The sequence below is a fragment of the Kogia breviceps genome, chromosome 15 (assembly GCF_026419965.1).
Source record: "Kogia breviceps isolate mKogBre1 chromosome 15, mKogBre1 haplotype 1, whole genome shotgun sequence".
Taxonomy (NCBI): Eukaryota; Metazoa; Chordata; class Mammalia; order Artiodactyla; family Physeteridae; genus Kogia; species Kogia breviceps.
In genome coordinates, this window is record NC_081324.1 from 11,813,816 (window position 1) to 11,828,257 (window position 14,442).

At 40.7% G+C, this 14,442-nt stretch overlaps 1 protein-coding gene across 1 annotated transcript; it reads right to left on the bottom strand.

The window, feature by feature from the left end:
• Positions 1 to 57: 57 nt before the first annotated feature.
• LOC131742770 (plasminogen activator inhibitor 2-like) lies at positions 58 to 14,186 on the bottom strand. The gene is made up of 8 exons (XM_059040977.2): positions 14,117 to 14,186; positions 10,143 to 10,322; positions 6,774 to 6,893; positions 5,444 to 5,572; positions 4,793 to 4,910; positions 2,007 to 2,149; positions 1,351 to 1,515; positions 58 to 1,034 (listed from the first exon to the last, which is right to left on the bottom strand). The coding sequence occupies exons 2-8, from the start codon at positions 10,311 to 10,313 to the stop codon at positions 630 to 632; spliced, it is 1,251 nt and encodes a 416-aa protein (XP_058896960.2). The 5' UTR covers positions 10,314 to 10,322; positions 14,117 to 14,186; the 3' UTR covers positions 58 to 629.
• Positions 14,187 to 14,442: the final 256 nt, after the last annotated feature.

The following is a 14,442-nucleotide window of genomic DNA, read 5'->3' on the forward strand; positions in this document are numbered from 1 at the left end:
GAATCAAGATAAACAGGTCTTATGACCTAAAGCCATAACAGAATGACAGCAAACAAATGGTTGTGTGGAAACATGTCTATTTTTTATATATTCACAACCTTCCATAAGTTACAGACACATCTATGTGATACATAATGCTAGAAATGCACACCACTTATATTTTCCTGTTGCTCAACGCTTTCTTCTAGGTTTTTATTACAGAAGGGCATGGAAGGACATCTACTCATCCTTCATTATAAGAACAAATAAGTGCATTTCCTTAGAAAGAAAACGAAGTGATGACATGCTTCTGTAACTGGATCAGCTACACTAGACAGTGAACAATAATAAAAAGCCATTATATAAAATAATAAATAACACAGTAAAAGGTAATGCTATAAAATAAGCTAAGAGTAAGGAAGAACTAAATGAGATATCATCCCATTTTAGGAGACCAAATGATTAATAGGATGGTAATGTTATGATTGACAGATGTCAAGCTACTTCTGTATTTATATTCACTGTGTAATAGAAGTTGTTCAGAAAAACAGAAATATGTACAGAAGGTTGCTAAATTTTTGGCCCTTAGAGCAATTCTGAGGCTTATACCTCACATTACAACATCCTGTGGAGGAACGGAACCTTTCAATTTAGGGTGAGGCGAACCTGCCAAAAAAGAGGATGCTCTTGGTTATCTTGTGCATGATAAAGAAGAGGAAAGGATGGTCTGCCACAAACCGTGGGCCTCCATGGCCAGTTCTCCCCGATATAATGGCCCCAGTGCCAGCAGCTGCTTCAGCGCCCTCCTCGTTCACGTCCACAGAGGCTTGATGGAACACTTCAGACAGAAACAGTTCGTTCTTTTCAGACATGCCTAAGAAATTGGCTTGGCCCTGGCTGAAGGCATCATCCATGCCCATGCTCATGAGAATGGACTTGAGTTCATAATGCTCTTCTAATTTGAACTGGGGGACATACACCTCCACATCATCCTCGGCCATGGTGTCTTCGCTGAGCCACTTGTTGAGTTTGTCATAAGTTATTTCACTTTCCAGCTACAAATCCAAAAGCAAAACCAATGAGGGCTTAGCAGAGAAGGAAATCAACTTCTAATGTTGACAGTCAGTGACTTTGACTTCACTACAGCGTGGGCGACATTAAAATTTACTAGTTTGGTAAAAATTTTGCAAGAAAGGAGCATGTATGACATAAATTTAAGCCTTTGAATGAAAGTGTGAGACCTGGCACTGTTCTTCTCAACCAATTCACATATTTCCGTGAGAAACTGCACACCATTTCCCAAGTTGTAGACATATGCCAAGGTAAGTTTAGCCCCAGAAGTTTAAAGCAATGGAAGTTGGAATGCCTTACCAACTCCAAGCCAGTAGAACGTTCAGCAACTCCATCTGGAAGCAACAGGAACATACTGACATATCCAGCATAGGGCAGTTCTAGAATCTGGACCTTTAGGTCTTCTATGTATCCAATGTTCAGCTTTTCGTGCAAGAACATCATCTGTACTGCTTTGCGCTGAGTCTAAAATTATTAAAAAGTAAAATATGAAAGTAGATACTAAGATGTCAAAAGATTTACAATCAGACGTAAAAGAGAATGGGTTCTGCTTTTGTGCTGAAGAACTATGTTTCTAAAAATCAACAAAATAAATTATTTGTATACCCTGACAGTGGCTCTGATCTATTTAGCTTTTTCAAGATTATACCCATTAGTAATAAGATGGACAATTATAATTATAATAATACTGAAACATCTGTTGAGTACCTACTAGGGGCCAAGAACTCTGCAAAATCTCGTTGAATCCTTACAACAATATTTTGAGTTGGATATTAGTATTAATCTAGTTTGACAGATCACAAAATGTAATAGAGTCAATCAACTATCCAATGTGCATAACCTATAACTAGCAAATTATGTACAAGTATCAGTGAGTGGTCCCTAACTTTTCTTTCTCTATTTTGTCAAAGACCCTAAAATATATGTTAAGAAAAATCTGTCTCATTGTCTCGTACCAAGGTCACATGGAAAGGATGAGGCCTGTTTAATTTCTTCTGAAATGGAGTTTTCCAATTTCCTTTGAAGTAGACAGCATTCGCCAGGACCATCTTGGTCTCTGCATCTATAGAACCTTCAGGTAACAAGTTTGGGATTTTGCCTACAGAAAATATGATATATGTTTAGGTTTCATGATTAAGAACTGTGGAGTTATCATGATTTCTTGAATCTTTTGAGTCACCATCAAACTCAGCAGAGATGTTGATCTTCAAGCTTAAGCTTTCCTCTCGATTTACCTAAATCACAAGTAAAACTGAGAACAAATTTCTGAGGTTTGCAAAATCCAAGAGAAAATGAAGAAGTAATGCAATTAAGGTTTAGAATTACTATCAGACTTGGAAAAAAATTTTAAGTTCCTTTTATACTGTTTCTCAAAATTTTGTAGTTGTATGAAGTTAGTTAATTCAGATGGGAGTGAAAAAGAGTCACTTAAGGAACATAATAGTGCCTTTCCACAGTACATATGTCACTAGGGCTCCTTCAAGATCTGGTCTAGACAGTCTATCCATCTGACCCGTTGATTGACCCAAAAACAGTTTTTTGGAAGTTGTGCTAGACCTACACCAGGAGTAGCACAGATTCATGAAGTGAGAAAGGAAAACTTGTCCTGGTGGGACTTAGAATATTGCAAGAGAGATTCTAAATCAGTCAGGAAACAATGTGGGATAAGTTCTATAAGGGAGCTAAATAATGCAAGGAACTATGACAACACAGAGAAGGGAGTAAACAAGTGAGGAGTCAGAGAAGGAGTCAGAGAAGTCATCTCAGAAATGATAACATCTGGGCTTCCCTGGTGGCGCAGTGGTTGAGAGTCCGCCAGCCGGTGCGGGGGACGCGGGTTCGTGCCCCGGTCCGGGAGGATCCCACGTGCCGCGGGGCGGCTGGGCCCGTGGTCATGGCCGCTGGGCCTGTGCGTCCGGAGCCTGTGCTCCGCAGCGGGGGAAAGCACAATAGTGAGAGGCCCGCGTACCGCAAAAAGGAAAAAAAAGAAATGATAACATCTGAGAGTGATTATTTTTTTTATAGTTGGTTTAAGAAACAGGCCATTTATAGTGAATACCTGCTCTGCAATATTTCAACCACTAAATACATAATTTTATTTAATCCTCACAACGACTCTAGTAGGTATTATTATTGTCATTTTACACAAATGAACACCACAGTAAGAGAGATTAGCAACGCCCCCAAGGTCGCAATGCTTGTCAGCTGGTCAGAATTCCACCATCTTCCGTTCCTACTGACGGATATAGGACTCGAACAAAAAGGTCGCTGTAGTCTGACCAGCTTCAGTATAGTCAGTCAGTATTTCTAGTCAATATATCCCTCAGGGAATTAAAATTCTTGGTTACCACAGAAATCTACTAGGACTTAACTCTGTAATGCATATGGAAAAACTAGTATATGATCCTAACAAAGCAGAAATTGTCTCAAATTATTATAAAATTTTCTAAAACAATCAGCCCAAATGATCGTTTTGGCAATTCCACTCATTGATTTACAGCCATTCAACACAAATGCTTAAAGAGAAGAGAAATTCTTGCTGTTCTCAAAAAAGCAAGACTTTCATGTGTCTCTTTAATTTTGCAATCCCTTTTTACTTTCACTTCTGTTAATCTTCACTTTCTCTGCTTCATTTTTGTCAGTGGTGTGTCAATATTTTACAGCAGTAACTTAAAAATCTAGAAATGAAGAACTAAAGTAGATCAACTATTTTCAGAGAAACAAAACAATTTTTTAAAATTCTATAGAACTTAGTTCATGTGCTTTTTCCACTGTGGTAACTAAGAAGCCAAGACACCACACTATGGCTTGAAACAATGTTTTAAACACAGGAGGTAAATGAAAATCCGATTTTGCATTAAGTTAGCAAACACTTTAAACATCCAACTGAAGAATTCCAGAATTAGACTAAGGCTCAGAAGAGGAGGGAACCCCAGCTTCACTACTGACAGGTAGTGGGATTTTGGATGGGAATCTAAGGTAAGGAAAAAAAAAAAAGTCATGAAGAACCTAGGGGTAGGATGGGAATAAAGACGCAGACCTACTAGAGCGTGGACTTGACGATATGGGGAGGGGGAAGGGTAAGCTGTGACAAAGTGAGAGAGTGGCATGGACATATATACACTACCAGACGTAAAATAGATAGCTAGTGGGAAGCAGCCACATAACACGGAGATCAGCTCGGTGCTTTGTGACCACCTAGAGGGGTGAGATAGGGAGGGTGGGAGGGAGGGAGACGCAAGAGGGAGGGGATATGGGAGCATATGTATATGTATAGCTGATTCACTTTGTTATAAAGCAGAAACTAACACACCATTGTAAAGCAATTTTAATTAAGGATTTAAATTAATTAAAATCCTTTTTCCATTGCTAGTATTCTCACACCAATTACTCAGTTGAAGGTCACGCATTTTTTCTTTGTTTTTGTCCACAGTAGACACAGAGTCACAATTATTTCAATACTGATATTTCCTATGTTAGAAAAGAGCCGTCTCCTCTTATATTCTATTCTGAGGTAATATCCAAAATCAGATTATTTAAGTACTGAATATATGTCTTCTATTAGTAGACCTCAATTATTTTTTTCTCACTTAAAACACCACGTGGCTCAACAAGAATCAGGTTATATTAACCAAAATAACTAAGGTTGGGAGTAAGGGCTAAGGTCAAGGATGGTTTTTAAAAAAATACATAAGAGCTTTCTAAGTGGAAAGAAGAGCAGAAACTATTTCCTTGGTTTTACCTTTGGTTTGAGTATTGACCCAGGAATTAATCTTTTTTCTGGCATCTTCTGCACATTCTAGGAAGTCAACTGCCTGGGGTTCCGTAGAGTAATATTTCTTGGAGAGCTGCTTGTATCTCTTTAAAGCAAAAAAAAAAAAAAAAAAAAAAAAAAAAAAAAAAAAAAAGACAAAGTTTACATGGAATATATACTGAACAAGCCTTGGTGTAATTATAAATTAGAGGCTTCCTGTCAAGACTGGGGAGACCGAGGTAGGGGCAGGGGTGGAGGTTGGCTAGGGGGGCTGATTATATGTGTTCTCTTGACCTCCACCCCCAACTCCAGTCCCAATTCTATTTGCTCTCCTGCACGCTTTGCATTATGACCACTGGGTACAAGGGGAGAAGTTGGGTGTGGGGATAGAGGCTCTGGAAATCAGCTGTGCTCTTCCTGACTTATGACTTACAGGTGGGAATTTTGCAGCAGGGAGAGAAAGCCCCCACAGAGGGAGCATAGGGATAGCTGCGTTGGATAATGTCCAATGGCCTTAGGGAGTCTAAGGGAGCCCATGTGGAATTCTGACTCTCTCAGCATGAATCAGACAGAACAGCTTTAAAACTGACCTCCTTGTAAGTTTGGGGCCCTGCCATTTAAATCGCAGATTTCACTTACTTCCTTGAATCTTGCAGACTTCTCTCCAAACAGCTTATTGGCACTTTCCAATAAATACTCCCCTGTGGGGGTGTTCAGGGCAGAGCTGAGAGAACGGAAGGATGAATGGATTGTGTCTGCAGCTTGTGCCTTAAACAGAAAGGAGAGATTCTCTTTATATAACTCAAGACTCCTAAACAAGATATTTCTTAAGCAATGGTATTTTTTTCCAATACATCAATAAAATGCTGTGTTAAAGTATACTTTTTTTTCTGGCACTTTAGAGGAATCTCTGAGGAAATACTCTTGATATGGATAAGCAGATAATTTTTTTACTTGTTTCAGATTTTACTGTGCCTATGGATTGGATTTAACTGTGAAGTAACCAAGATCCTAGAAGAAAGTCAGGCTCCTTTTATAGTTGCCTAAACTACAAAGTCTGTAAGCAATTTTTATGATATTAAAATGTTGCCTTAGAAATGTTCTTTAAAAAGTTCATGTAACTTCTGCAAGTACAGTTTTATAATTAAGGGGTAGTCTGTGAAGTGGAAAATCTGGGTTTTAGAAAGCAGGAAATTGAGGGAAATTCCAGTCCCCAGCCTGAAGTTTGTAAGCACGGTGACGCACACTTAGTCACAGCAGCGCCTGGATGAAGCAGAGGTCAGAGCCCTGCAGGTGGACTGCTGCCAGCCGCCCATTCAGACCTGGCAGAGTCTCCATACTGAAGGGGCCCTCTTCCCCTCCTGAGTCCATAATTCCCTGGCTGACAGGCCGATGGAGAATCAGCATTCCCAAGAAGAAAGCTATGTGGGGTGTCTCCCCATAACCTAACTTAGGAGTGTGAGTGTGGAAGTTGTTTACCAAGAGGAGCGCGTCTACGCCCAGCTCCTACAATGTAGCTGGATAGCTGGTGTTTAAGGAACTGGAGTATTGGGAAAAGAAATGACTACGTAAACTAGATTAGCTGACTTTCATGAAGTCACCAAGCCTGGCCTTCTCCATTCCTAAATTACTTGTCACCCCTTACTCTGTAAATCTGCGTCTATGCATGTGTATTCTAGGAGTCTCTACAATGGCGTTAGAATAAATTATACATACCCAACTAATGGCAGAGTGGGGCGATAGAACGTAGAAACAGTCTCGGCCTGGACGTCGTGAAGTCTGGATTCTGCCCTGGCTCCGCCCTTACTTATCAGAGTAGGATATTTACTCAAGGACTGTGAGCCTTAGTTTTCTTTCTATGAATGAGGGAAGTTGTACTAGGTTCCTTCCCTGTCTAAGATTGTGATTTTAAGACAAGAATGTTCTGGAAATAAAATACAAAAGAAATAGAAATGGATGAATCAGATACCTGCAAAATAACATCAGGATAAGCGCCCTTCTGGATCTTCTGTGTGAATTCACAACTGGTGAAGATCTCTTGGGTGTCTGGGGTGACTTTGTGGTCTCCAACTTTGTTAAACTGAAGCACCTACAATTGGAATTCCAGAGAATTGGGTACATTTTTCTGCTACATTACTTAATTTTTAAACCAACGGCTATCAAGTACCTCTTAGTGGTCCTACGTCTCGTTTCCTGCCTTTGTGTAAGGCAGCAAGCATAGATGCTCTTCATATGTAACATGTGTCAGCCGGCGGAAATTTCCTTCACACGACTCAGCACCAACTATTTTATACTAATCCATATGCTGGCCATTTTGACGGCAAATTGTTATGTTGAGATGATTTGTAACCTCTAAATTATCTAAATTATAACCCAACCCATAAGTTGCCTTGAAAACATGCCAGTATTTTGAAGGAAGCAATAAGGTTAACTCCCAACCTTGTATCTCTCTATTCAGTGGCCTTATATATTACACACTTCTAACCTGTCAAAAATAACAAGACACAGCTAGCTTAAACATAAAAGCAGGTCACTCAGTATTAACAGGGATCACCTAAAATATTTGCACATACCTTATTTACACATAAAGAAATCCCACTCATCTGTCCATGTGGGGGGCAAATGGCAGAGGTAAGATGACAATATGAATCTCTTTATGTTGTAAGTGGCAGATCCAGATAACAGTGAAGCTGGTAAGGTGCACACTGGCCCCAGGAGGGGCCTCAGTTCCCCTCCCCCAAACTGGAGCCTTCCCAGCCTGGCTCAGCCAGTCTCAGCACCCCTGAGCCTGGCCCTGCTACCCACCCACTCCTACCCCCGACATCCTTTGGGTCCCATTCCCGTGGGGTCCCAGGTGAGGAGGAGCTTATTGGTAAGTGGATCAATGGTAGACATTCTGCTAAGGAAGGAAAGGCAGGTTTGTCCAGCAGGTGGTGAATTTCTAGGCTGGAAGGAGAGGTGTTAGGATTTGTGGGGTCTCTCTCTGCTCTTCAGATCACACATTATAAGTCTTACCTAATACTCTTTGAAAAGAAGTGGTCTGACTCTGCCGCCGTGTAAGGGAAGAATATTTCATGTAACAGCTTCTCCCGTTGTCCTCCCTTTTAAGGAAATTGATGGGGTCTCGGGGCTAGCACTAAAGGCCTCCTGAGTCACTGCGAGAGTCCCTGCAGGAGGGGGGGATGTGAGGTGACCCGGGGCCATGCTCGGGGATGCACCGTGCTCAGAGAGGCAGCTTGGCCTGGGCAGGTCCGTGGCTTTACCCTAAACAGAAGAGCTGGTAAAAATACTCCTGCTGACCTCACATCGCCTATGCTCTGTAAGAGTTTATCCCTTCTACGTATTCTTTTATTCCATTACAACTATGTCACCTTTACCAGCTATATCAATTCCCAACTGTGTGGCCTCTTCTTGCCCTAAATTTCTCATTTCTACGAAAGGACTATGGTAATCAGAGCACCTGTCTCACAGGATTTTGTATTCTGTGGCTAAACTATAAAACGTTCTTAGAAAGGTGCCTGGCTAGGGCACTATAAGTGTCAGCTATGATAACTTTTAGTTCTACCACGTGCTTCTCCTATTCTCTCTAATCTTCACACCCATCTGGCCGATTACGCATTTTCATTCTCCTTTTAAAAATAAGAAAACTGAGGCTCAGAGAGTGGAAATGCCTTCCCTCGCATACCTGGTAAGTGGCAAAGTCACCACCCAAACACAGACAGGTCTGTCCCCCCCAATCCGTGCTTCCTCCTCCAACCAAAGAGCTTCTCCTCTTTTTTTTTAGTAAGGAATTAACCAAATTTGCCTTTGAATGTTAAAATCTGCCCATGCAGCACAGTTACAAGAAAACTATATAAACCCCTTGTCCCATGTGCTGAAAGCACTTGCCAGACACAGAGAAGCTGTATTGTGCCAAGTGACCAATAAGTTAATTTTCCTTTCGTATCAAAATCACGTTTTTTACTTTACGTACCTAGAGCACTTCATTTAGCATTTGTCCTCAAAGAAATATTGCTTCTGACGCCTTTACATCTAAAAACTGAAGACCCTGATGTTTCCTAAAGTTTTTAATAGAGTTCACTGCACCTATTTTTTTCAAGGCAAAGAAAACAGAGGGAAGGAGTTTTGCAAAATGTTGCTGCTCTCAGATGTGAGTAACTGGGTTTTGTTGTGATGTTTAAACTGCCACAAACGCAGGGAGGGACACTCCCATCCCTTTTCCTGCTGCACTGAGATAGGCCAACACCCTCTGTGAGCCACTCTAAACGAGGCCCATCTTAAATGGGTCACCGTGTACCTGCAAGGAGATATCCATCTATCTATATACACACACTCAGGTGCAGTTCTCCTGGGAAAGTCAAAAGTAGCCAGCAGCATTTTGGTGTGACTGAAAGCAGAATCCGTGCTTGTGAGAAACCAGAGCCTGTGCTTAAAGCATTCAATTTTAATGTTTGTACACATGGGAACAGGAAAGAATTTTGTTTATATATTACTTTGTCTGGTCACTGACCCGGGAAATACAGGATCGTGTGACTTTTAATGGCACTGAATTCATCCCATAGGACCATTGCCATGTACAGTTGAAGTAGTTCAATATATTTCCATGGCCCCGGACTTAGTGAAGGGGTCCCCTGACTGAGCTGGTGTCAGCTTCCTTCACCAAGGAAGGAAGCCAGTGGCCTTAACAAAAATAGCTCACAATGCTGTCCCCCACCCTGTCCACCTTGACTTTGAGGACTGGCCATCGTGTCGGCCCCATTTGGTTGACATGAACTCATGGGGTTGAGAACGTTGGCTGAAGTCCTCTGAAGTCACTGCTCTCTGTGCACCTCCCAGAGTGCGGAGATCCACGGGTCTGGGATATTTTTTCCCTTGGTGACACTCTCTTAAAACCACTAGAAGGAATTCTTTACATGAATGGAAGGAAGCTGAGCTAGGAGGGCGGAAACCAGAAGAAGCCCTGGGAAAGGTGCTTCATTCTCACCACCTCTCCCCACTATGTTAAATGACACTTGTCTTAAAACCGATAGAGATAAAGCATGCAAATACTTTGAAAGATATAAGCATTATACTATCAAATATAAGACGTTGTCACTATTAACCCTTTCTAACCTTGCAGGTTAAGAAATTCTGGTACGCCTTCTGCTATATCTACCACTGAGGGTGTTTGTGGTTTGGCTGTTTTACAGATTTGAATCTAAGGAACTCGTGTTGTAATGGCTTGTGACGACTGCTGACCTTGTTCGAGTCAAGATGTCCCGGGCATGTAAGCAGAGCAATTCTACAATTAAGTTCAGGAATCATTCTGTTCTAATTTGGAACTTTAACAGAAACTTACTTTGGCCATCTGGTCTGCAGTGTTGCCCCTGGCACCCAGGTAGATCATGGCCATGGCGGAGGAGACGCTCCATGGAGAGAAGAAGAGATTCTGGGTGGCGGCACTTGTATTTGCCAGACGGCTGAAGAAACTGAGGGCAAAGATTGTGTTTGCCTTGTAAAGTTCTTCCATGGTTTCAATCTGGAAGGAAAGTGAGGGGGGAAAAAATAAACAGGCTGTACCCTGCACGGGGCAGGGGTTGCCTCTCTGTTCTCCTTTCATCCAAGAGCATGAGGTAGAGCCGGGACGGCACCATCGTGCTGTACAGCCACAGAGGGCCCCACACGCGGTACAATGCCCTGCTACCACAACCTGGCGATTCTTCATAATGTTAAACAGAGGGCCCTGCATTTTCCTTTGCACTGGCTACTGCAAATTCTGTAGGCAATCCTGAGATAGAGGGGACGGTCATGTGATGAGCAGTGACACCCCGCATCATAATAATGATAATAGCGGCGATAACAATAGTCTTGATTGAAATCTTACTGTACCGCAGATGCTGTTTTAAACATCTCACCTGTACTAACCAGTTAATCTTCATGGAAACCCTATGAGAAAGGCATTGCTATTCCTGTTTGACAAAGGAAGAAACTACTGCCCAGAGAGAAGAAAAGTGAGCAGTGCCACTCGACTCTAAGGGGCAGGACTATAAGAAATTGAAGGTGGTGGGTGGGTAGCCAGCCTCCAGGGTCATGTTCTCAGCATCTGTGTTGTACCCACAGATACACCACAAACACACACACACACACACACACACACCCCACAGGCAAATACTTGCATATTCAAATGTATGCCACACGCATATATGCTCTTATTGGCGCCAATGGAGATGGTCAAACTTCTTTCAAATTCCTGGCTTCTAGAAGTGTCCTAGACTCACCGTTCGAGAGTGGGCATTTTTACACAGCCCTACCTCGCATACCTGCACCCCTCCACTCACGCACGCCATAACCTTTCTACCAAAGCACCCCCTGAGCTGGGCAGTTCATTACTGGGAGAGCTGGAAAGGCCCCCTTCTCCCACCATCCCTAGTAGGGAAGCCAATGCCAGGTCCCATTGCAGGGGTGGTCCTGGGGCTATGGAACACACACACACACACACACACACACACACACACACACACACCATCTACCATCTGAAGATAAATAACAGACACGCCCTCCATGACCTAAGGCTCCTCATGCAGCCAAACGCTTGGACACACCTGTTGATTCTGGCCAACAAACTGTATCTTATGCTTTCATAATGGCTTAAAACACACCCTGCAATTACCAAAATCTATAAATATACCAAGCGACGCTGACACTCATCATCCCACAGGAAAGCTTCTTGTGACAGTGGCAGGGGAGCTGCCCCATGCCCCGTGAGGCATGTCCTGCAGCTCTTTAGGCGTGGGCTCACTCAGCAGGGCCTCCCAGGCTCACATCTCCCTAATCCATGGGTATCTTATGTGAACACTTGGTTCACCAATATGTCTTTTGAAGAAAGTTATTGCAATTTGTGTCAAAATTTCTTATGGGAGATACCACTCAATTGTATTTTTTCAAGACAAAATAGTAAATTAAGTAAAACTTGTCCCCGAAACTCTCTCATGTCTTGTTTCCTTTAATATTTAATATTCATGGGATCTGTATGAGGTAGATATTAGGATCTTTACTGTATAGGTTACATCCTGATGCCCAGAGACGGTAGGCAACTTGTATAAGGTCACAGAGTTTGTATGTAATGGTGCAGGGATTCAAGCCCAGGCCTGCTTCAGAAACCCACTCTACCCAATGTCGCTCACTGCTTTACCTGCTGATGTTTAACTTCACTGCCATGTGTAAGAGTTTAGGCCAGTTACTAGTTCGAGAAATGCTAGAAAGAGGAAATAAAAAGAGGAAGGAAGCAAGTTTGTAATACTCCTAGAAGGCTTATTAAGTTAAAAAAAAAATCACTATTTTTTTCTCTTTCTTCATCACTGAGATTAGATTACCTTGTGTGGCTCAGAAATTTGTTTTCTCTTCCTTCTACAATTTAAAATCATCTCTATGATGAATTAGTCCTGGGTAGATCTTTTTTTGTAAATTATCTCAGTAACATTTCAGAAACAAACAGAATAATATAAATAAATATTTCTCTATTGTGTGAAAAAATAAATAAGGGATCAGAGCCAGAAAATAAATGTAGGCCTCTCCTATACCTAATTCTTTAAAACGACCTCCATAGTCTGTCACTTTGACACTAACAAACTTGAAGTGTCAAGACAAACTATCAGAGAGAGCTTTTAATGCCATGTTAGGATTTCAGTTGACTGTATAAAGAAATAAAAAGTGAATTAGGACAGAATTAGATCATCCCAGATGCATGTACTTCTTTTAAAAGTAGTCTAAATTTTATCTTTAAGATCAGGTACAATTAACTACATTTAACATAAAAAATAATATGTGCTGTCTATGTTGCAGTTACCAAATTCCTTCGGCCTCACTGCTTTATTTAACTTGCATAATTACTTGCCCACTAAACCTGGTAATTCCTATTATACCAATGAAAATATTAAGATGTTGATTGCATAGCTGGTTTCAAAGCCTAGATTGAATCTCAGCCTTCTGATTCCAACTCTAGGGCTTTTCCTACAGACCTTTCAAATAAGGTTTGAAAAGTTTATATTTTTAGAAATCTATGAATATATACATATATATATATATATAGTGTCTTCTGATTCTCTAACAAATCCACACCTTACATTTAGGTGAGAGTCTGCCTAAGACCATGTAAAACTAAATCACTGAGTGACATCAGATAGCATAACCTCTTAGGTAGCACCTGTTGTGAATTTCTTAAAACCAGAGTTACACAACTTTATCAGCTTCCAGAGGTTATATTCCTAATCAACGTTGAATATTCTCTTTAGAAGAACGAACGGATGAAAAGCATATGTGGGGCTGGGCTCCATGATGTCTGTGTCCGTTCCTGTAACACAAGTTGACAGATGTGCCACTGAAACTTGGCACAGGTGACAAAGAACTTGGGAGGTGCTGCCAGAGCCACTACAACAGTTGCTCTGCTCGCTGGAATCGAAGGTTAGATTTAAGTTTGCTGTAGTAGCATTTTAAATAATTTTTTTTTGCAATGACACAGTGCAAATATTCTGAAATTGACCACAAAAATTAATGAGAACACAGAGAAATCAATAACTTCAAGGAAATTTCCCTTTCAAATTACCAAATTCTCCCCCCACAAAATTAAAGACATTTTCTGATATTTGATGATTTTCATAATGAATAATTGTTTGTCTATGGGGTATTAAATGATTTATTACTATTACTGAACTATTACTTCAGTCAATCCAGCAACTAATTTGGCTGATTTTTCCTCTTTCACTAGATTGACTGATTATTGAACTAAATTCAATAAAGGTAGTTTGGTATTGAACTGACCCAACCCAGCTTCCTGCTTAATTTCTGATTGTTTTAGATTAAAAACAGAGCCATCTTTTTTGCCTTTATTATATGTATACACAATTTATAGATTACTTTCATTTGCTAAATTAATACATTAATACATTTTAATTGGTCTAGCTATTCTCGTCAAATTCAGTGCCAAACACTAACTAGTAAAGAATATACACATTCTAAGCTGTTTGGTAAAATTGACATCACGACCTAAATGTACCTTTTGGTTTGATGAATGTTACATAGGCCTTTTCTGGCCTCTGAGATTTAAGATTAGGTCTTGCTCCAATAAAGATGTTAAAAAAAAAAAAAGATTAGGTCTTGCTATAAATTTAATTCAAATCTAGAACTAAAATATTCTCAAACAAACAAGAAAACACCAGTAAATTTTTACTCATCTTCTAAAAACATCCCACATTTTAATTTTCATTATATTAATAATACCAGTGTGCAAAATAAAACCATATTTCATAGAGATAGACATGGAAATGACTGAAATACCTGGTTATTCTCTGTCTGACAAGAAACGGTCCTCTGAGAGTAGTTAAGAGTTCAGGCATGGCAATGACTGGTTTTATAAACCTCTGCCCCTCCCACAGAGCATTTTCTTCTCTCTCTCTTTCTAATCTGTATCCTTTGAGTGATTCAACATTTTACTCAGAAAGACATCATTAGGATAGAGTTGCTTGTTTGCTAAGGCATCATTTAAGAAATTTGTTGGGAGGATGACGTCATTCAAAAACTTAAGAATTTGGCAATATCTACACATGCCTGTCAAAATTAGCTAAAACCTGTCAGCTTCTGCCTGTTTTTGGTCTCATAGCACC